Below are 21,778 nucleotides of genomic sequence, written 5' to 3' on the forward strand. Positions count from 1 at the left end.
TGATCGAAAAGGCTATTTTTTCTTCTTATATTATATGAAGTATGTCTATAATTATTTTATTCAATTCTAATAATATAAAGATGGAAGATTATATTGTACTCCCTCCGTTTTTAAATACTTGCTCCATTTCTCCATACGCGGAGTTTTAGGAGAAATTGGAAAAAGTAACAAAAAATGGAGATAGTGGGATAGGTGGAAGAATAAAAAATTGTAAAAATCAAAAGTAGTGAAGAGAATTAAAGGAGAGAGAATATAGAATTAACATTGTTGGGTCCACTAGGTGAGAGAAATTAATTTAATATTGTAAAAATTTTCCAAATAAGGAAATGGGGCAAGTATTTAAAAACGGCTGGAAATGAAAAGTGAAGCAAGTATTTAAAAACGGAGAGAGTATTTTTTATATTAAAATATAAAAATAATTCAAAGTTATGAATTATATACAATTGTACACACATATGCCTAAAGCAACTGATAAACGGTATGGAGTTTCAAAAAAGTACAAATAATATAATTACAAAGACTACAAAAAGGTTAATTGCAAAGGATAAATAAGCATTAAGGTGTAGAGACTTTTTCTATTTTATAGAACTTGAAAACTCATCCCTTTTCCAATTTAGAAGAGCCGCCATAAAAATAAAAATAAAAAATAGAAAAAAAAGAAACAAACAAATAAATCTATATTATTCCTATTTATTTATATTCATAGTGTTATACTACTTTTTATACAATTATTATAAACCCCCTATAATTAATTAACAAGGCAAAATGGCTTAAAAAACTGTTAGACAGAATTTAGAAGTTGAAGTTTGACCTTAAAAATTAATATCCGACTTCCTTCTCCTTCGGCAACATGTGACTTCTGTAATGTACGAAACTTCAACGTTCACTCGTACAAAAAAGTCTTCTCTCTGTACCACTTCTTTTCTTTAACCAATTTTTCAGCTGACAGAATTTCAACTCTGATGTAAATGATAGGATTTTTTTGCTAATCTAATTTTAAATCGTTGAATTGGACTAGTTTTATAGTTCAAGTAATGTTAATATCTTGATAATACAGCATTATAAATTAATAATTAATCTTCCATAGTAATATAGTATGGTATATATATACATGGATCGGAATAATATATACTTCGTATATTATATAGATGAGCCACATTAAAACCTATACTTTTCACGAGGGAGGTATGGCGTACATGTGAATGATGTTACCCTTTCCATGACATAACAATAGACACCATTTCTTGTTTTACTTTGAAAGAAGTAATATTTATTTGACAATAAGTAAGGATTTTTGCGTATTTATTACAATCAACTACTTAGTTTGCCATATTTAGGCCCCGTTCTTTAGAGCTGCTCTGCTCTGCTCTGCTCTGCTTTGCTCTGCTGAAATCTGCTCTGCTTTGCTCTGCTGAAATTTGCTCTGCTCTGCTCTGCTTCAATCTGCTCTGCTCTGCTCTGCCCTGCTCTGCTTTGCTCTGCTTAAAATTAATACTTAATATTGAATTATTATAATAATAATGTATATTTAATAAAATTAATAATAAATAATTAATACTTAATGATAATAATAATTAATATTTAATAATAATAAATAAATAAATAATATTTATTAATAATAATTAATATTTATTAATAATAATACTTCCTCCGTTTTCTTTTACTTGCAACACAGCCTTGTGGCACGTGTTTTGAGCTCTGGTTTATGTAATGTAAATGGACAAATTTTTCATTATAATTTTTACAAATGATACTTAACTCTATTCTAATTTTCGTGTAAAAATTATATTGATAAAATCGCTCGTTTACCCTCACTAATCATCTCCTAAAACTGCGTGCTTAAAAGGTGTGTTGCAAGTAAAAGAAAACGGAGGAAGTATATAATTAATATTTAATAATTATAATATAATTAATATTTAATAATATAATTAATATTTAATAATAATAATTAATATTTTATAATAATATAATTAATATTTAATAATAATAATATTAATAATAATATAATTAATATTTAATAATAATATATTAATAATAATATAATTAATATTTAATAATATTAATATTATTAATAATAATTAATTTTTAATAATAAAATTTAATGATTATAATAATAGTAATAATAGTAGTAGTAGTAGTAGTTGTAGTAGTAGTAGTAATAATAATAATAATAATAATAATAATAATAATAATAATAATAATAATAATAATAATAATAATAATCATAATAATAATAATATTTAATATTTAATAACAATAATAAAGCATTACAATTATTATTATAGTATTAGTAGTAGTAGTAATAATAATTGTAATAATAATAATAATAATAATAATAATAATAATAATAATAATAATAGTAATAATAACAATATTAGTAATAATAATAATAATAATAACAATGATGAAATCTGCTCTGCTCTGCTCGGCTCTGCTTTGCTCTGCTTCAATCTGCTCGGCTCTGCTTTGCTCTGCTTCAATCTGCTCTGCTCTGCTCTGCTTTGCTGAAATCTGCTCTGCTCTACTCTGCTCTGCCCAGAAGCTCAAAAGAACAGGGCTTTAAAGTCTTTAGAATATATGACATACCAATCAAATTTGATAATCGAATACCGCATACATTGCATCACTCAAGGGTAAAGTCAGACATAATTTTTGAGAGATTCAATTCAATACAGAAAATCAACTAGCTTAGCTTTAACGAAGTACATGTTAGGTTTTATTATTCTTAAGAGGCCCCTTTATAGCCTCTCCTCTAACATCATTATATATCTTTTGTGACTTTTTATAAACCAAAATACCTACAAATTGTAATAAATGAAAATTAAACAAATCAAAAGACGAGGGAGAAATGAGGGTAATAAGTGTACCTTGATCAACATATAACATACGAATTGAAAGAGGGAGTTTTTCAAGGACATAAACCTTATTATATTAGTACAATAGTATTATAGTCGATAATGTTGAATACTCGTATAAAATAGACTAATAATAACTCATATAGTTGCAACTTAGTTTAATAAAATGTAATCAGAAATATAAAATAGGTTAAGTCAAACAGTTAAGGCTCCCTTACATTGCTTGCCTCTATAATTTAAAGAGGCAGATAATTTAACGAACACACACAGTTTACAGTTTGAACACGACAAACAATTAACAAAAACAAAGAGAGCTAGAGAAAGCAAGAGTAAGGCATGACGACGACGAGTATGGAGCAACAACAACATGGAGGAGCCAACTCTTCTCAAGATGAAGGGAAAATCAAGGAAGAGAAAGATTCTAATAACAATAATCGTCGTAAAAGAGTCGATCCATCATCATCTCCCTCGACTAGCTTCAACGATGAAACTCATAAGGTATACATACATATAAATTATAAATCGATTCATCTATTATTTGATCTATTACTCGTAATTCTTTATTATCTAAAACGATAAATTAGGTCGTAATATAATTTGTTATTAATTGAATTTTTAAGCCTCTTAGCTTACAATTGTTGTTCATATTTGATTGCAGAATGATGGAGGTGGGAGTAATGGAAAGGAAATTGAAAAGGAGGATGAAAATTTGACACAATCGACTGCTGAGCATAATATTAAGGAAGATTCCGACGTTAATAAACAGGTAATTTATTGATTATCTTTTGTGTATTACGTACTCCTATGCTGTAAATCTACCATGATGGTCCCTTTTTTTTTGGAAACCTTCAAATCTAGATAGATAGCAAAACTAAAAATAAAAAATAAAATAAAATAAAATAAATAAAATAAAATCCTTAGTATATTGGTATTTATATATTTAGATTCAGATTCATTTCCCCCTATATCTAGTACTAATTAATCGATACCGATGTATCTTTTTTTAGAAAAAAAAATTTAATATTATTGTTATTGTTATTTGAAAAAAAACCTATGTAGGAAAACAAAAACCATGATTTTTTGCCTCTAATTCTAAATTAAAATGATGAGATTAGGATGGGATATTCAATAACCTAAATAATTGTCAAAATAAAAAATAACCTAAATAAAAGGTTAATTAGTATAAAATTCAAGATAAAAGTAAAAACTTTTGTGTATGTACACTTGATCAGTTTACATTAATCATTACTCCGTATTTTTTTAATAGTACATCGGCCAATTATAGGTTAACTTTTAACTAGATTTAGGGCATGTTCATATTTACTGAACTGAGCTGAACTGAACTGAACTGAACTGATTGGAACTGAACTGAACTGAACTGAACTGATTGGAACTGAACTGAACTGAATTGAGCTGAAATAAATATTTTATGTGAGAGGGAAATTAAGAGCTGAACTGAACTGAACTGAACTGAACTGATTGGAACTGAACTGAACTGAACTGAACTAAAATTAAGTAAATGTGAACAGGCCCTTAGCTAAGGTAACTATAATTTTTATTTTTAATTGGAAGGTAATTTAATTGGAATATACTCCGTACTTTATATTTTATAATCGGTAATATTTGCATGGTTATATACTTTTATTCTTATGAGTGACTGTGTGATTTATACGTGTAATTCTTGTAAAATGAGTAAATTTCATATGTTAAAAATAGGTGACTTTATATTTTTTTTGAAAGAGGTAACTTTTATATTTTATACAAAAAGTTTGTATTTTATAAAATACATAGTGTACACATTGCTATTGATACAATAGAAAAGGGTTCACATTTTCATTTGAAATACCTTTTTTTTTTCTTTCTTTTTTTTTTTTTTTGCAAATATAATTGGGATTAATTTTATTTTTTTTCCTAAGTCAATATATATACGGAGTACATGCTAAATTGCAAGATACTTTTATAAAAATCAAACGTACAATATTGAATATTGTCTCTTCGATATTTTTGATTTTCATTTCTTACATATATGGATATACCCTGTTTGTTCTCCTCCCTATATCCAACCCTCTTTGACTTCCGTACTATAGTATTCCGCATGCCGTGATTGTTACCAATGCAATGCAAAAAAAGAAAAAAAAAAAAAAAAACTGAAAGACTATATGTAATTATTTTTCACAAATTAAATACTAGTACGATTTACCACTCGTTTATAAATATTCTCCCATCTTATTAGCATACTACTCGTACTATCTACATGATTTCATTTATGAAACAAAAATAAGATTATCCATATATATTTCAACCCAACTTTCATAGTATAGGATATTAGGATTTACCATCATTCTTTCATTTGGCTTCTTCTTCACTATATATATAGCTACTACAATACAAAAACATCATAGTTGAACATTGTACAAGAAACTTAGATTAATTAGTGTAATAATTGAATACTTTTATTTTAAAGATTTTATGATTGTTGATTATTGTAGGAGTATCTTACTAGAAATATTCATCAGTGCCTTTTTGGTGCAGCAGGCCACATGGTGTGGCCTGCTGCTAAGTCAGCAAAAATAATGGGAGTTACTGGTATTGTCAGGGTTACTTGTATTTTTCAGGTGTTACTTTTTTTTTTTTTTTTTTTTTTTTTTTTTTTTTTTTTTCAGGAGTTACTTGTATGATTATTTATTTAGGGGTTACTTATATTTTTTTTTTCAAGAGTTACTTGTATGAATTACTTATTCAGGGGTTACTTGTATCATTCAGGGGTTACTTGTTTGATTTTTTTCAAGAGTTACTGATTACTTGTATTTTTTAGGGGTTACTTGTTTTTTTTTTAAGGGGTTACTTGTATGGATTACTTATTCAGGGGTTATTTGTATGATTAATTATTCAAGGGTTACTTATATGAGTTACGTTACTAGCTTATATAAGTGTTACTTGTATGCATGGGTTACTTGTATGAGTTACTTATTCAAGGTTACTTGTATGAGTTACTTGTTTAAGGGTTGCTTGTACGTATGCCCTATACCAAACCAGTAACACCCTACAAGTAACCCCGACCAAAATTAGTAACACCCTACAAGTAACCCCTGACCAAAATCAGTAACATCGTACAAGTAACTCTTGAAAAAAAAAATTGTATTCTGGGTTACTTGTTTCTGGAGTTACTTGTAGGTGTTACTTGTAGAATGTTACTTATATTCTGGGGTTACTTGTATGGAACACTTGAATGGGTTGAGTAACCGCCCCAGACCAAAATCTCGTACCAAACCAATAACACCCTACAAGTAACCCCTTTTACTCTACTTTTTGAAAACAGGCGTACGGGATAGACCCGGAAGACTTGTTCATTTTTTTTTCTTTTTCCTGACCTATTTCTGAATTTCCTCACGCAACCATAGCCTTCTTCCTCCATGGACTTCCACAAACAACTGACTCAGCCAGTTGAGAGCCCATGGCAACCATGCCCATGGTATACGATTCTTCACAGCATCAGCCCTGTTTAAATTTAAAACTGAACGTCCCTCCAGGCAGTCTTCAGTCTCTCCAGTTTAAGTTCTTGTAAACATCCCCCCGAGGGGGTTTTGGGGGGAAACGTTCCTTTCCTGCCTCCTTCGATAAGGAAGGTTTCTTTAAATTCAAGGTTTTGTTAAACAGTTTCTTTGAATTCCTTGAATTTAAAGCTTCAAAAACAGGTCCATCTTGATCACCACATATGAAGGGGCACACAACCATCCACTCCCAGTCTCAGCAACCGCAATGGCTTCCACCACTTCAGCAGCAGCCTACATGTTAATGTCTAAATCGTCGACATCTTCAAATCTCGGATCACTCCCTTCTACGACCACCACAACGACACCTATTGGAGAGCAACTTCATGGAGGCCTTAAGTTCAATATCCTCAATAATTCTGAACAAAATCCATTTTTTTCTCCAAATTCCTCTACATTTTCTCCTACTCCTATACACCCTACAGTAACCCTAGACCTTACTTCAACCCCTTTATCATCCACAAATAACCAATTCAATAAGGTTGCTCCAAATTTAGGTTCAAGGTATTCTTCCACAAATCTCACATTCAATTTTTCGGAAAATTCTAATAATAATCCCCTTTACTCTTGGTCTAATGGATTACCTAGCTATGGAAGTCAATCCTACATCAAAAATACCCTAAATAATAGTCCACTAAATAATATTGGATCATCAAATAATAATACATACAATTTTCAAAGTAATCTCTTGCAAAAGAGTAATATCTCTCATAATAATCCTCCTAATCATGATACATTTGCTCAAGCAGCTAAGGTTCTTACTTCAGATCCAAGCTTCCATTCAATTCTAACCGCCACCTTGTCATCCTTCATCAATGGAAATAATGGCAATGCTAATAGCAAAATAGTTGGAAATTACACGAGCAATAGTCACCATGAAGGAGGCGGTCGTCATACTTCTTCTACAAATAGCTCATTATTTCAATCCACAAGCAATAAGGACAGTAATGGATATGTTTCAAGCTTGTCCAACAAGGTTCCTATAGCACCAAATTCAGAATTAGCTCAAAGTAGCCATATGTTTCTTACTTCTTCATTGCCTTTCTCTTCTACTAAAAGCACATCTTCCTCCCCTGATAATATAAATAATCAAACAAATTGAACATTTGAAAGGCTTAATGTAAATTGTAGATTTTTAAAAAGCAAACATTGGTTTGTAGATTATTATTATTAGCTAGTGAGATAATTTAATATTCAAGTCTTATAGGAGTTTTGAACTAGAGTCTATTCATTTTTTTCAATCATACATTTCTTAATTTCTTCTACATACTCTGTGATTCATTCTATATATACTTTGATAATTTTATTAGTTTGATTGTGGATGGGAATTTGTAAGATTGACTATATATGTACTAATACAATGCTAATATAATTGTATATTTGTCTAGCTATATTACTTACATATTTTTACATGTTGATGATATGTTAATTTGTCAAAAATAAATATGAGAGATTAATATCTTTTCAATGTAAGACAGATAGATTGAAGGTTCTCTCAAACTTGTAACACATTAAACACTTTTTTTTTTTTATTTGATCTTACAAAAGCTAATGGAATGATATTGACCAAAATTGCACGCAATTTTTTTTAATTTTATACTTCCTATTTTTTTATTTTTTTATTTTATATTATTTTATTTTTTATTTATTTACATCAGTTTGACCGGCACATTTGCCGAGACGCAACTTTGACCATTAATATTTTTAATTGTTTATTAGTAAAAAATTATAACAATTATATTATGAAACTAGATCAGACATTGTGACTAATCTAATGATACATTATATAATAATATTTATTTATTTTATAGAAGTGAAAAAATATGTCAACCATAGTGTGTGAATAGTGCAAAAATCAAAGTAATGCATTAAAAAAAAACGGAAGGAGTACTACGTATAAGGGATGGTCTCAACCAAGTTCGGGTTGGGGTTTTAAACCATTGTCATTCTTATGTATGTTAAACTTAATATCTTTTTAAAATTTAGGAAAATTTGTCAAAAGAATCTTTAATGTTGGTCATTTGTGAGAAAAAAATGACATTATGGAACCTTAAATTGTTTTTTGCTGCTTGTTGTTGTTGACTAGAAGCTTTGCCCGGATTCTTGTCATTGATTTCGATTTTCTGGCTAGGCCAACGCTACCTACGTGAGAGACCTATGACTTTGATATTTTTCCCATATTTCTTCCCTAATCACCATGTTCACCACCGTTGCCATGTCTTACCATCATCAACACTCAATTCCACCACCAACCATTGCATCCCTCTTCATCATTGGATCACCACCTCTAACCATTGCACTCAACCACAACCACAACCACAACCACACCGCCACCCACGCAAACCCCCTAAATCTATGGTAGCTTGCTCTTTTCTCTAAACTCACCATGTTGCCGCAACCCAAAACAAAACATCATCCTTCTCATAAATCATAATAATTATGGAATTAAAGGTTCAAACATATATAACAATTAAAATGTCAAATAGGAATTGAAGTATATCATTAAGATTGCTTTACTTAGGACTTAGGAGTAGGAAAATGGGCTGGAAAATATTGAATGACAAAGTAACATGTGTTATTTTATCACTTAGGCTAGCTGCTTCCGTTTTAATATAGTTATACAAGATTCGACATTAACTGACTTTATATATTCTAATTCCAAATAAAGCTCTCTATGAAGTGATAGATGATAATTTATGAATGATTATAAAAGCTTCATACTTTGCATTGTCGAGTTTTGATACTTATGCTTTTATAGTTGAGCCAATATAGATAGTTTGTGATCACTCATTCAAAGCACATAATCTCACTTAAGTTTTGCAATTGATTTCCTTATCGATGACCAAACCATTCTACAAACTCATGCTAGTCATATTATCCACACACGAGCACCTCAATCAACTTTCATCTTTGCTCTTGTCGTAAATAGGAAAAAAGTATCCTTTCTGAAATCGAACTTTTACTAGTGTTGCTACGTGCGCCCAAGCCTCCAACCTTCAAAAGTTCAAAACATCATCATAAAATCCAGCCAAACAGGCCCTACTCTAATTAGCATATTAATAATTATTACTTATTAGCATTATAATTATTACAATAATCAAAATAATAAATATCAAGGAATCTGTGGTATCATACCATTATTATTGTCTTCCTTCTCCCCTAAAAAAACCCTATTTATTTACTCTCTCCTCCTTTTTCTTCTTCACCAGCAGTCATCAATTTGCAGCAAATTCTCATCGAATCTTCTAATCGGGGGTAAATTCTCTATTTTTCTCTTCTATTTGTCTTGAATTTGTCAATTTTCTTTTGATCAATTGATTTTTCAGCTTCAGATGAAGATAATTATGGTCTCTATTTCATATTAAATTGCAGAAATTTGTTGATTTTGTGTTGTTCTTATGCTGTGTAATGATTTATTGTTGCTATTTTGTATATTTGAAACAATTAATTTGATCAAAGTGGAGAATTTAGGTGTTAGGGTTAGAATTTGATTAAATTGATGCTTTGATTTCTGTTATCGCTGAATTTTAACGCTATCTGAGTTTCTGGAGCTCTTGAATCTGTTTTTGGAGGTTGTTTGCATGAGAGTTTGATTGGGAATTGTGTGGCTGTTTTTTGATTGTGGGAAATGTAGGCTGAGTATTATAGGTGGGAGAACACTGGCAAGCTGACTTCTCGTTCATTTTAACCGCGTTGTGTTTCTTTGCCTATAAGGTTTTTCAATTTAGATTGATTGGTGATGATTGATTTGTATTGTAGGAGTTTGCTATTGTGTTAATATGGATACCTTAATGAGATGAGCGCGATTAACCAATCAGAGAACGCGTTTCAATTGTTCTTATTTATTATCAAAGAGTGTCTGAGCAGCTGTACTGTTAGGATTTGTTTCAGCTAATGATGTAGGTACTTACAGGTAGTTACAATGTCTACTCCCTCAAGAAAGCGGCTCATGAGGGATTTTAAGAGGTTGCAACAGGATCCTCCTGCAGGCATTAGTGGAGCACCTCACGATAACAACATTATGCTTTGGAATGCTGTCATATTTGGGTAATTATCCTCCATTTTTGTCCTAATTAATGTGCTAGTTATCGCTTATTATAGGTGATGAATAAACTGACTTTTCTTGGTTTGTGGTTTATTTTTGCAGTCCAGATGACACTCCGTGGGATGGAGGTGAGCAAGTTAAAGTACAAAAATAAATGTCAAGCCCCCTCCCCACACCCCCCCCCCCCCCCCCAATAAAATGAGAAAGTTTGTGTTATTTTTGCTTTAAAGTGATTGCTGTGTATGTTGAAGTGTTGGTCTTGGTATTATACTAATGCAGATGATTCTTTTGTGTATGTAGTTATTGTTGACCATCATCTAAGTCTCTTGTCATTTTCCGTCTCAGTTCTTCATTATGGTCATGTGTCTAGGAGGTACTGAGAAGTTGGTACATTGAACAACATTGTAACGACAATTTCTTAAAGGCTGTTATATAATTTTTTTTCTTCTAACATGTGAAATTGATGAATGAGTGCATGATTTTTCTTTTTTAAATCTTTTTTTTTTCCATATCTGCTTGCACGTGTGGAATTTTCTGATAGGCATGCTGTTCTTGTTTAAACACGTCTAGAAGACAACCAGAGAAATATGCTTGAACAATCAAATACTCTCTGTATGTTTGTTTAGTTATACTTGATTTTTACGATTGCATATCATTAGTATTTTATTAAGAGATGAATGGGATCTGGATAGCATCATAATCTTCATCCTTATTTGATCTTATTAAAGTGTTTTTCTAACTAATACTTCTTCCGTCTTTTTATTGCAACGTGGAGGGGATGCATTGATTTTAGGAGAGCAGAGAGATAGGGAGATATAAAAAGAATTACCCATGTGATGTGGAGAGAGATATACGGTATCATTGGCTAAATAAAATTATTGCAATTAATTTGCAATTTTACTAAAAGGAATGCGCTGTGACTAAAAGAATGGAAGAAGTAATTTTGTTTCTTGTTCAAAAAGCACAAAACCTATGTTATTATTGACTTTCTTTTCTTGATACTATTTTCAACCTTTAAGTAGGATAAGGCTCATTAAAGGCTTTTTTCTCCTTGTCTTCATCTGCTGAGGATTATAATCATATGTACTGGTTGATTTAGCTCCTGTATGGCTGGGCTGAATCGAGATTTGTGGCTAGTTGGAGCTAAATGGAATAATTGGAGTGCGCATCTAATACAAAGGAGGAAATTAATTAAGAATTCAAGATATAGTAAATTAGTAATACTAGATATGGTTTGGAGTGGGGTGGATATTATGGGTTAGTGATTTGAAAACTTGGAGTATCATCCATAACAATTATTTGATCAAGATTATTGCCTTTTGCGTTGGAACAAGTTTTGCTGGTTTAAATGGAAATATTTTTAAATACTATGTGATCGCTAATTCGCTAGTTGTCTTTAGGTTTTAGAATAATTTCCCAGGATAGTATTTGACCATCCTTATTAGTGTAGAGCTCAGGAACAGTCATGTTTATAGGATAACTGTGGCAGAAATGTATATATTAGGTTAAGTGTGTGGTTATATATTAAATTTAGAATCCTACAGAGATTTACAGTGGAAATAGAGGGGCATCTATCGGAATTTGAGGACAGAATCAAGAATCGACTGTCAAATTGAGGTATAGTCATTGCTGTGCTCAAGAGGCACTGTTTTGGATAATGGAGAGTTAAAATAATGCAGATTTTAAATGAGATCAGGGTGGATCTGATTGGTTTTCCTTGGAGAATTAAGAAGAAAAGGCAAATTCTTTTACCTGTAATGTGTAACCCAAATAAGCTCTTATTATCCTTGGATTTGATTTTGTCTTTTACGAGAGGATATCTGGGGGGGTAAAGGAATGAGCTGAGTATGGAAGTACTCCAGTGAGAGGAGGTGCTCCTAAATATCCTAGGGAAATTGGTGTCCTGGGCACGCAAGTCTATCACAGCTTAGGCAGCATCTGATGTTGATGTGTTGTGGACTGTGTAGTTGCAGCAAGAAATCATGTAGCATGGCAGCTGTCTCATATTTTTAAAAGTCGGAATAAAAACCAGTACTTTGGCTGTAGACCCTAGTTCTTACTAAACCCACTATAAGATTGTGATAAATGTGAATGCATTTGATTCTGCGATACTATTGGTGTTAATAAAAATCTGAAAGAAATACTAATCAAGTTTGCATTAATTAGAATGAAATGATAATTATGTGATAGTGTGCGATACATGTATGCACGAATGATATGATAATTTTATAGTGTGTGTCGCACGTGCTTGAGAGTGTGTGTGTGCGCGTGTGTGTGTGAATAATTAAGTTTGACTATTGAGAGTAATTTGATCAAGTCAAAGGACTTCTGAATTATGACCAAATGGATTATAATTGTCATTTTTTTGGGAAAAATAAATTGAGATTATTTCGGGCAAAAATAATATCAAGGGCTTGAAATAATACAGAATAATAAGAAAATCATGAAAAACGGTTTAATAAGATGGATCACGTGCTATTAGATTATTGATTGAGTTACTATTTCAAGGCAAAAGGAATATCGCGGGCTTGAAATGTGATTTTTGGATTAAATCCAGAGTAATGATAAAATCGTGAAAATGGGTCCAAAAGATGGAGCACATGCTATTGAGATGATTTATAAATCCATTTGGGTTAGCAAGTGCTGTTCGATAACTTATGTATTATAGCCATGATAAGTACGGGATGAGTATGAAATTTGAAGAAACAGAAAACGGGCTTATTTTTCGACCAAGTTTTGTGGAGACCTTAATGATATTAATTAAGGCTGTAGTAAAAGATTAGTGATTTTTGGAGATCATTTGATGTCACAATCAAAAACAAAAACCGCAACAGCTACGCATACAAGTAGATTATAAAGTAATTTAGGCAATGTCATGTAACAAATTGATTTACCATAAGGTTGTGGACAGCTGATGGAGCTTGCTTGAGAAGATATTTGGAGCTTAAATGATAAAAGTAATAAGGGACAAAATCTGATAAGTGGATGCTCCCCATTGGGCAGACTAGCTTCACTAAGACTATGACATTGGTGTAAGAGAGCCTTTTCCTCTCCCTAAGCTCACCCCATACCTCACTCCTTTCTCCCTCATCAGAATTCTTAGCTACAAAGATTGAGGGTAAGTAAAAGAAACTAGAGTAAGAAAGAGAGGGAGAGTCAAAGAAACAAAGGTGAAGAGTGCGCTTGTAGCTAAGGTAAAGTGCTCACTTTGAGCCTTGATAACTTCTTCATTTCTTAACCTTTTGGAAAAATGTCCATCAAATTCTCACCTAGTTAAAACAGATATAACAGTTAATACCACACGAATTAGCAGTATTTAATTTCTTTGTTATGTCAGGCATAGATGCTGGACTTCTAGTTTTAGCATGGGCGGTTCTGTACTCTGTGGTTGACAGGGTCTAGGAAATCATGTTTGATCAATTTTGACATACTCTAGTGGAGAGACTGGAGACATGGAAATCTATAAGGGTCCTTTGTGGTATTTTCTATATTATTATTGGATTAAATTTGTTATTTTCATTTTTCTAATGCATGTATCCCATTCCAATGGCTTTATCGAGAAGCGGAAAAAAGACTGGACAAAGGTCTTTTAACATGAAACCACTTTGGAGTTGAAATTAAACCGTAGTTTCTGAGTTGTAGTGGGCTGTGGATTCTGGTGCTAATTTTTTTGCTGTAAAGTGGATAAAAGAATTTCTGATTTTTAAAGTTCAGTGTTAGCCACTGTTTATAGTATGGGAACCTTTCAGTTTTGGGGTTTTTGAAAGAAATTATGGGGGTTGGGTTGGCTGTGAGTTGTATGGTGATGAAAATAGTCATGCATTTAAAGGTTCCCTTTTAGTAGGGTTAAATGTGAGGAGGTTAAAGTAATATGGAAATATTAGAGCCTAGGAGCATCGTAATTGCTTTGATGGCTGTCCAGTAGAGACAGGTTGCTGGAGTCCAATACTGAAAAGCTGTTGCTTCTAAGGTTTTGCATGTAAAGACTAATTACCTGCTTCCCATATGTTACTTCTCTCGTTGAAAATGGTTTTGTTTCTGTTATGCTGGATGGTAGTTCTCTTCATGGGGGAAAGTGGCTTGTTTGGTTTGTGAAAAAGATACTGTCAAGAGCTTAGTAGGTCTGTTCTAAAAGCTAAAATTTGGTTTGTAGGTTGTGGTAGTTCATTGCAGTCCTTCCTATATTAATTGGCTACTTTCTATGGGTGTCTCACTTGCTATTGATAAATTTCCTTTTTCTTTCTCTCGTTGTATCAACCAATTTTCACTTCTCTTTCCCAATACTACCTCCATGTGCTGTGCAATTTGCATTTTGAAATAGCATATACTCCATTTGCAAAAATCTGGTTGTTAAATCATAAATCCTTGTGATAAGATTGTAAAATTTTGGTATATGTAATGTCAGCTCTTTACCTTTCTGTTATGTAGTGAGTTTCTCCAACTAAAAGTTTGTGAGTTTTTCAGGCACGTTTAAGTTGACACTTCAGTTTACTGAGGATTACCCAAATAAGCCCCCCAGTGTTCGTTTTATTTCTCGAATGTTCCATCCTAATAGTAAGTGACATCCATTTTTCTTGTATGAACTTTCATTCATGTAGTTGGTGTTTCTCACTTAGTAATAACTTCATGTTCCTGTAATGTGTCCAGTTTATGCTGACGGAAGTATCTGTTTGGACATCCTACAAAACCAGTGGAGTCCAATCTATGATGTTGCAGCTATTCTTACATCCATACAGGTTAGTTGTTGAGTTTATAAATATGCTACTTGCATTCATTCTAGTTAGTTGTTGAAATAGTCGGCCGGGTGCACAGTGCTCATGGTGTACCTGGTCAAAATAACCACATGCTCTTTGCCTTACCCCCAAATTTTAGGATGTTGGTTTTATAGATCTTTAGTCATTTCTGTGGTTGTGTGCATCGATGCCTTCTCTAAAAATTCTGACATTCTACCCTGTTGCTGCAGTCTCTGCTTTGTGATCCAAACCCCAACTCCCCTGCAAATTCAGAGGCTGCAAGACTGTTTAGTGAGAACAAGCGAGAGTACAACCGGAGAGTCCGGGAGATTGTGGAGCAGAGCTGGACAGCAGATTAACATCATCCTCTGGTGCAAGAGCAGCATTGGAATGCTGTGAGGCATGTTCCCATGTCTCTCTCTAATATGTATACATTTTAGTACCGTGTTTATTGTTTAAATTCATACATTGTCATTCTGCGGATGTCTGCTTTGATATATGTAGAATTGTAGATGAATGATCAAAGTGCAGCCCCTAGTTTGTAAGTTAATGGCGTTGAACAATGTCAATCTCCAGCCTTTTGTAGATTGTTTCAGGGTGCTAATTTGGATACAAGAATCTTTGTGAAGGAAAAGAACATGGACAAAACTAGTTAATTCCTTGTTAAACTTGGCCAGTATAGGTGTAGCTTATAGCATATTCCCAGTAGTAACCACCCTATAAAGTTTTTTTTGTTAGAGCCCAGACGAGCTGCTCCCTGCTGGCTTATTCCTATTCTGTAAATCCTCGTTTGATAGAGTTAAAACCAACGTAGTATGACCTCAAACCTTATTACCTAATATCATATACGAGCTATAGAACAATTTGATGGATGATCTACATATCGAAATTAATGTGAATTCCAATTTCACCAAATCCATTGAATAATTAACAGACGAATTAACAAATTTGGACATACATTATTGTTTTGAGACATCAAAATATAGTAAGAAGTTAGGGCAATGTGACAACTGACGATTATTGGTAAAGATGGTTCATTATTATAGGGAAACAAAATATCTAGTATAACATAAGAAATCAAATACTACGTATTAAAACAAGTGCTTTTATTTTCTTGTTGGCAGGAAGAGCCATTAAAACAAATCAAAGTTCAACTTCGCCTAAAAACTCTGACAATCCTTCTATGAACTCTGTAAACCATCCACTACTCTCCTCGTCTTCATCCTCCTCCTCCTCCTCCTCCTCCTCTTCCTTCTCCTCTTCCTCCTCGCCTTCCTGCCCCGCCTTCCCATTCTTATTCTGCCCTTTTCGCATAAGTTTATGTGTTTTTCTTGCCGACAACAAGCCGGTAGCTATAGCTGCATACTGCTTTTTCTTATCTTTATCACCAGCAGTTGCATCCGAATTCCCATCTCCAGCTTGATTTTCCTTATCATCATCCTTCTTTTGCATGAACTCCTTAGCCTTTCGCAAGTATGCTTTGTAACTGCTTCCACCATCATCGTCGCCAGCACCCTTAATGGGAGGGGCACTTGAGGGTTCCGAAGCTGCTAAAGTTGCTGACGATTCAGAACCTTGACGTCTGTGAAGGTACTTCTCAGCTTTCTTTAATATATTTCCATATCTTTCCCTGCGGCTTCCTTCCATTGAGAGAAATTTGTAGAATTTTTTAATGTGAGATAATTTAATTTGAAGTATCTCATTTACAATGTATTATATGTCAACTCTTTAATATTCATGGTGAGAGAAAAATTTGGAATCCTACATAAATCAAGGTATGAGAGAATTTGGCGGATATGAGTTTATTAACAGAAGAAAACTTTACAAATATCTACCAGTACTTCTCAAACTTTTCAGTTTTTACTATTATTATTAATGAATTATGATCGAATAGTTTTCTTTTCATGATGTATCAGATATTAAAAACCACTCACAAAAATTTTATTTTTAGTTATGAAAATATTGCAATGCAAATAGCTAAGAGCATCTCCAATGACAAGCTATTTACCAAATTAGCTTGCCATTGCCACATAGGATTTTAAGCTACTCCATTTTCTAGCTAATTTGTGCAATAATGGTTAGCTAATTTCTTAACATTTTTTTTATTCAATTAATATTTTACTTTAAAAAATTATTTTTAGAAAATGAAATTATTGCCAAACATTCTTTATTTTCATTGACTTTTTACGGTCAATTTTTATGTATGTCACTTTCATATGGGGGAAGGGGCTAGACTGTAACGACTCCAACTCTATACATTTAAAATTCTTAAATGGACTGTTACTTTTCTCTAGGAGGATATAATTTCAAAAAAGGAGGATATAATTTCAAGTTGCGACCATGTGATAACATTAGTTAGAAAATATATTGATTGATTTAAAAAAAAATCAAACAAATAAATATAATAAGACCAATATATACATATTCAATATAATGTAATTAAATAACATAACAACATAAGTTAAACACTAAACCATATAATTAATAAAAAAGTTTATAGTAACAGCGACAATTATAACAATATCAAAAGTTAAACACTATATTATAAAATTAATAAACAAGCATATTATCCATTAAGGGATTGCCCTCCGAAATAACTCCATATATGTTCCACTAGATCCGCCTTTAGTTGATGATGCATCTGTCTATCTTGAAGGGTTGCATCCCTTTCAAGAAAAGCTCGAAAATCTAAAGGGTGCCCTTGATGAACATCATCGACAATTATTGGTGTGAAATCATCCCAAGAAAAGTTTTTTGTGTATGTGTGTCTCTCATCTTCAACAATCATATTATGCAATATAACACATGCTTCCATTATATCATGGAGCCTGTGTTTATGCCAACAACGTGCAGGTCCACGAATTATCGCAAAATGAGATTGAAGTACTCCAAAATCTCGTTTGACATCTTTCCTTGCACTCTCATGTTTTTTCTTGAATAAAAGCCTTTTGGGATCTTGGGGATGTGAGAATGTTTTGAAAAATGTAGCCCACTCGGGATATATACCATCTGTAAGATAGTACCCCATGTTGTAATTAGTTGCATTAATTGTGAAATGAACCTCTGGAGCTTTTCCTTGCAACGTCTCTTGGAACAAATTTGATCTGCTTAAAACATTAATGTCGTTGTTTGATCCTGCAACACCGAAATAAGCATGCCATATCCAAAGATCCACTGAGGCGACTGCCTCAAGCATAATTGTTGGATACCCATAATCACCTCGGGTGTATTGCCCTTTCCATGCGGTTGGGCAATTTTTCCATGCCCAATGCATGCAATCAAGACTACCAAGCATTCCAGGAAAACCATGACACTCTTCATGCATTTGTAGCAATCATTGGACATCTTCAGCTGTAGGCCTCCTTATGTACACATCTCCAAATACCTCGATAATAGCACGACAAAATTTGAATAAATATTCTATAGCAGTGCTCTCGCCTATTTTAATGTATTCGTCAACAGCATCAGCGGGGGTTCCATAGGCTAAAATGCGAATAGCAGCAGTGCATTTTTGAAGGGGAGACAATCTCATTCTTTTGGCAGCATCAACTCTTTGTGTAAAATATTTTGAATGATTTCTGAGGGCTTCCGCGATACGATTAAATAACTCCCTCCTCATCCTGAACCTTCTGCGAAATAAGTGCTCTGGATATACAGGATTGGTAGAGAAGTAGTCTTGGTATAAACATTCTGCACCACCTTCACGATCACGGGGTACACTTGATCTTGCAATTTTTGATTTCTTAGACGAAGCACCGTGTTTTCGAACTAATTCTTGCCACTTTGGATCATTCCGAAGGATTTGCCAAGCATGTAGATAAAAAAAACTTTCTGTTATCATTACGGTTTGAATATAGTACCTTGGCTTTATTTATAATGTCGTCTTCATTATGGCCGCTCGGATGGCTATCCTTTATTTGAATGTAGCATCCATTAAAGTTATTAACTTCGCCACTCATTTTGAACCAATGATTGGAAGCTTTATCTACAGGTACCTCTGGACCTTCTGTCCTCCACGCATTGTAATATTCAACAATACTCTTCTAATACAGTTCCTTAGTTTGATCGTTGCCCTTGATTGGATCTTTTGAAATGGTTATCCAACTTCTACATAAATCGACATCTTTAATTTGGGTCCACGTCAACTTACTATTTTTGCCTTTAGAATGATCATTGGCTTCCTTCGAGTCAGCTTCAGTTTGAGATTCAAGACCCAACTTAGAAGTAAGAGACTCTTCTTGTGTGCTTGAGCATTCTATGCTATCCCTTCTTATATTTTCGTGGACCTTAAATGATTCACTTAAATATAAAGGGCGAGGAGTATAACTTTGATGGGTAGGTTGATTACCCGGCCTAACCATAGGAGGATTATAATAGCCATAGTGATTATTCATTTGAATATTTGGGTTATAAGGATTTTCATGATGTTGATTATCATTTATGGATGAATGGAGAGTTGGCCGGATTGGAGACATTTGAGGATTAGAGAAATTAAGAGATGGTGTTTGAGTGTTTTGATTTTCATTGTTTTGGGAGTTTCTTAAATAATTGTAATATGAACTATATGGATCTTCATAATCCATTTGAAAATCTGACATTATAAATACAGTAGAGGAAACAAAATATGGGAAGATATGTTATTAATGATGCAAGTGGTACTTATATAAAGAATATGTGTAAATCTTCACATATTTGTTAATTGATTGATCATAAAGTCAAATTTGTTTATTTGTTATGCGTAAGTTTAGGAATTTAACTATCCTATTAATTTTTTTAAAAGTATAAAGCTATCCTAAAATAAGTTTGTTACATATGAATTTAGTTTTATTGATTGATTAGTTCAAAAGCAAAAAAGGTACTCCGTACTACTAAAAGATAAACATTAAAAACAAGATAGGATAAAGATGAAAAACAAAAGTTGACTGCTAGCTACATCTACCTAGAAGAGTTCGTCAAAGGCAGAAAAGCTAATGACATGCAATAAATGTTGATTTTTTCAATATTTAAATAAAGAAAGACAAGCTACAACAATAACCAAGCGCTTCTGTCACACGCAGGACAAAAACTAAGAAATAAGAAATGAGAAAAGAAATCTCCACCCTTAGATTTTAGTAACCACCAACGGCTCAGATTAAAACATTAAAAATTCACCCTTCTCTTTCATCCCCCTCCCACGTTTCTATTTCAGTTCCTTTTTTTTCAATAAGCTCTTCATTCTCCTTTAATTGATCAATTGACCAAAAAATTATGTGATCGGCAAAAACGACAAAAATTGCACCTTTACAATAGTATTATCTTGCTGCTTTGACCAACAATTTCAATCACAATTGAGGTATGGACTGCTATTTGGTTTTTTTTTTATTTTTTTAATAATACCTAGACTTGATAATTGTTGGCTTGAATGATTCTTGTTCGTTTGTTTGCATTTTTTTTTTATTAATATCAAATCAAGTGGTTAACTAGATAGTACATGATTTTGGGGTTTTCTTTGATTGATTATTGTCTTTGTGTGTTTATATGGAATAGGTACATACATTCAATTTTTATTTCATTAATAAAAAATGCTTAAAATTTCATACTCTGTAGTATCTAACAATAGCACACCATTAATGTATTTTTTAATTACATCATCAATTATAATAATGTATTTTTTAATTACATCATCAATTATAATATCTTTTACTTATTCGATACATGTTTATTGTTACCCCTTATGAAGGCAATCAAGGCAATGGATAATGTCAAGCCATCACTAGGAATGATATTTAATAACTTAGATGAAGGAGCAGAATTTTACAAACGGTATGCACATAATATTGGTTTTAGCGTTAGGTCTTCGACGGAGGTGAAAGATAAGAAGACTGGTTTTGTTATATGGAAATATTTTTTGTGTTCTAAAGAAGGTTATAATCAACCTACAAATCAATCTATGAATGGGGGTAAATCTAAAAGGTTGAAAGAAACAAGAGAAGGGTGTAGTGCCAAAATCAAAATCAAGCGAACGGAAGAGGGTAAATATGAGATTAAGGAGTTTGTTGAGCACCATACCCATGCACTTGCAACTCCTACAAAGAGACACCTTTTGAGATCGGCAAGAAAAGTTAATTCTATGCATAAGGCTGTTTTATTCACATGTAGTCGAGCCAATATAGGACCTGCCAAAGCATATCAGTTGATTAAACATCAAGTTGGAGGATATGATAAAGTTGGATGTACGCAAAAAGACCTTCAAAATTATCAAACAGGACTTAAAATTATGATCAGTGATTATGATGCATAGATGTTTAAAGAGAATTTTGAAAGAAAAAAAGAACTTGATCCTTCTTATTATTTTGCATATGAGGTAGATGATGAATATCGGTTAAAGTATTTTTTTCTGGGCTGATGGCATTGGGAGAAAAAATTATGCCACTTTCGGTGATATTGTCTCTTTTGATACGACATATGGAACAAATAAATACTCAATGATATTTGCTCCATTTACCGGAAGAAATCATCATCGACAATGCATTACATTTGGTGCTGCATTTTTATGTGATGAGAAAACTGAATCCTTTACTTGGTTGTTTGAGAAGTATTTGATATGGATACTGT

The 21,778-nt window shown here is 32.5% G+C and overlaps 3 protein-coding genes across 3 annotated transcripts; all 3 read left to right on the forward strand.

Moving 5' to 3' along the window:
* Window positions 1-3,191: 3,191 nt before the first annotated feature.
* On the forward strand, window positions 3,192-7,508 carry LOC145566181 (putative WRKY transcription factor 72). Its single transcript, XM_081625689.1, has 4 exons — window positions 3,192-3,353; window positions 3,514-3,621; window positions 6,257-6,327; window positions 6,551-7,508. The coding sequence occupies exons 1-4, from the start codon at window positions 3,192-3,194 to the stop codon at window positions 7,506-7,508; spliced, it is 1,299 nt and encodes a 432-aa protein (XP_081481815.1).
* Window positions 7,509-9,511: 2,003 nt separating this feature from the next.
* LOC145567288 (ubiquitin-conjugating enzyme E2 2-like) lies at window positions 9,512-15,769 on the forward strand. The gene is made up of 6 exons (XM_081626551.1): window positions 9,512-9,661; window positions 10,320-10,453; window positions 10,554-10,579; window positions 14,916-15,005; window positions 15,099-15,187; window positions 15,415-15,769. Exons 2-6 carry the CDS (start codon window positions 10,329-10,331, stop codon window positions 15,541-15,543), a joined length of 459 nt encoding a protein of 152 aa, XP_081482677.1. The 5' UTR covers window positions 9,512-9,661; window positions 10,320-10,328; the 3' UTR covers window positions 15,544-15,769.
* Window positions 15,770-20,915: 5,146 nt separating this feature from the next.
* LOC145566183 (protein FAR1-RELATED SEQUENCE 5-like) lies at window positions 20,916-21,464 on the forward strand. The gene has a single exon (XM_081625690.1). The coding sequence runs from the start codon at window positions 20,916-20,918 to the stop codon at window positions 21,462-21,464; it is 549 nt and encodes a 182-aa protein (XP_081481816.1).
* Window positions 21,465-21,778: the final 314 nt, after the last annotated feature.

Source organism: Chenopodium album, chromosome 11 (assembly GCF_948465745.1).
Source record: "Chenopodium album chromosome 11, dcCheAlbu1.1, whole genome shotgun sequence".
NCBI classification, from domain to species: Eukaryota; Viridiplantae; Streptophyta; class Magnoliopsida; order Caryophyllales; family Amaranthaceae; genus Chenopodium; species Chenopodium album.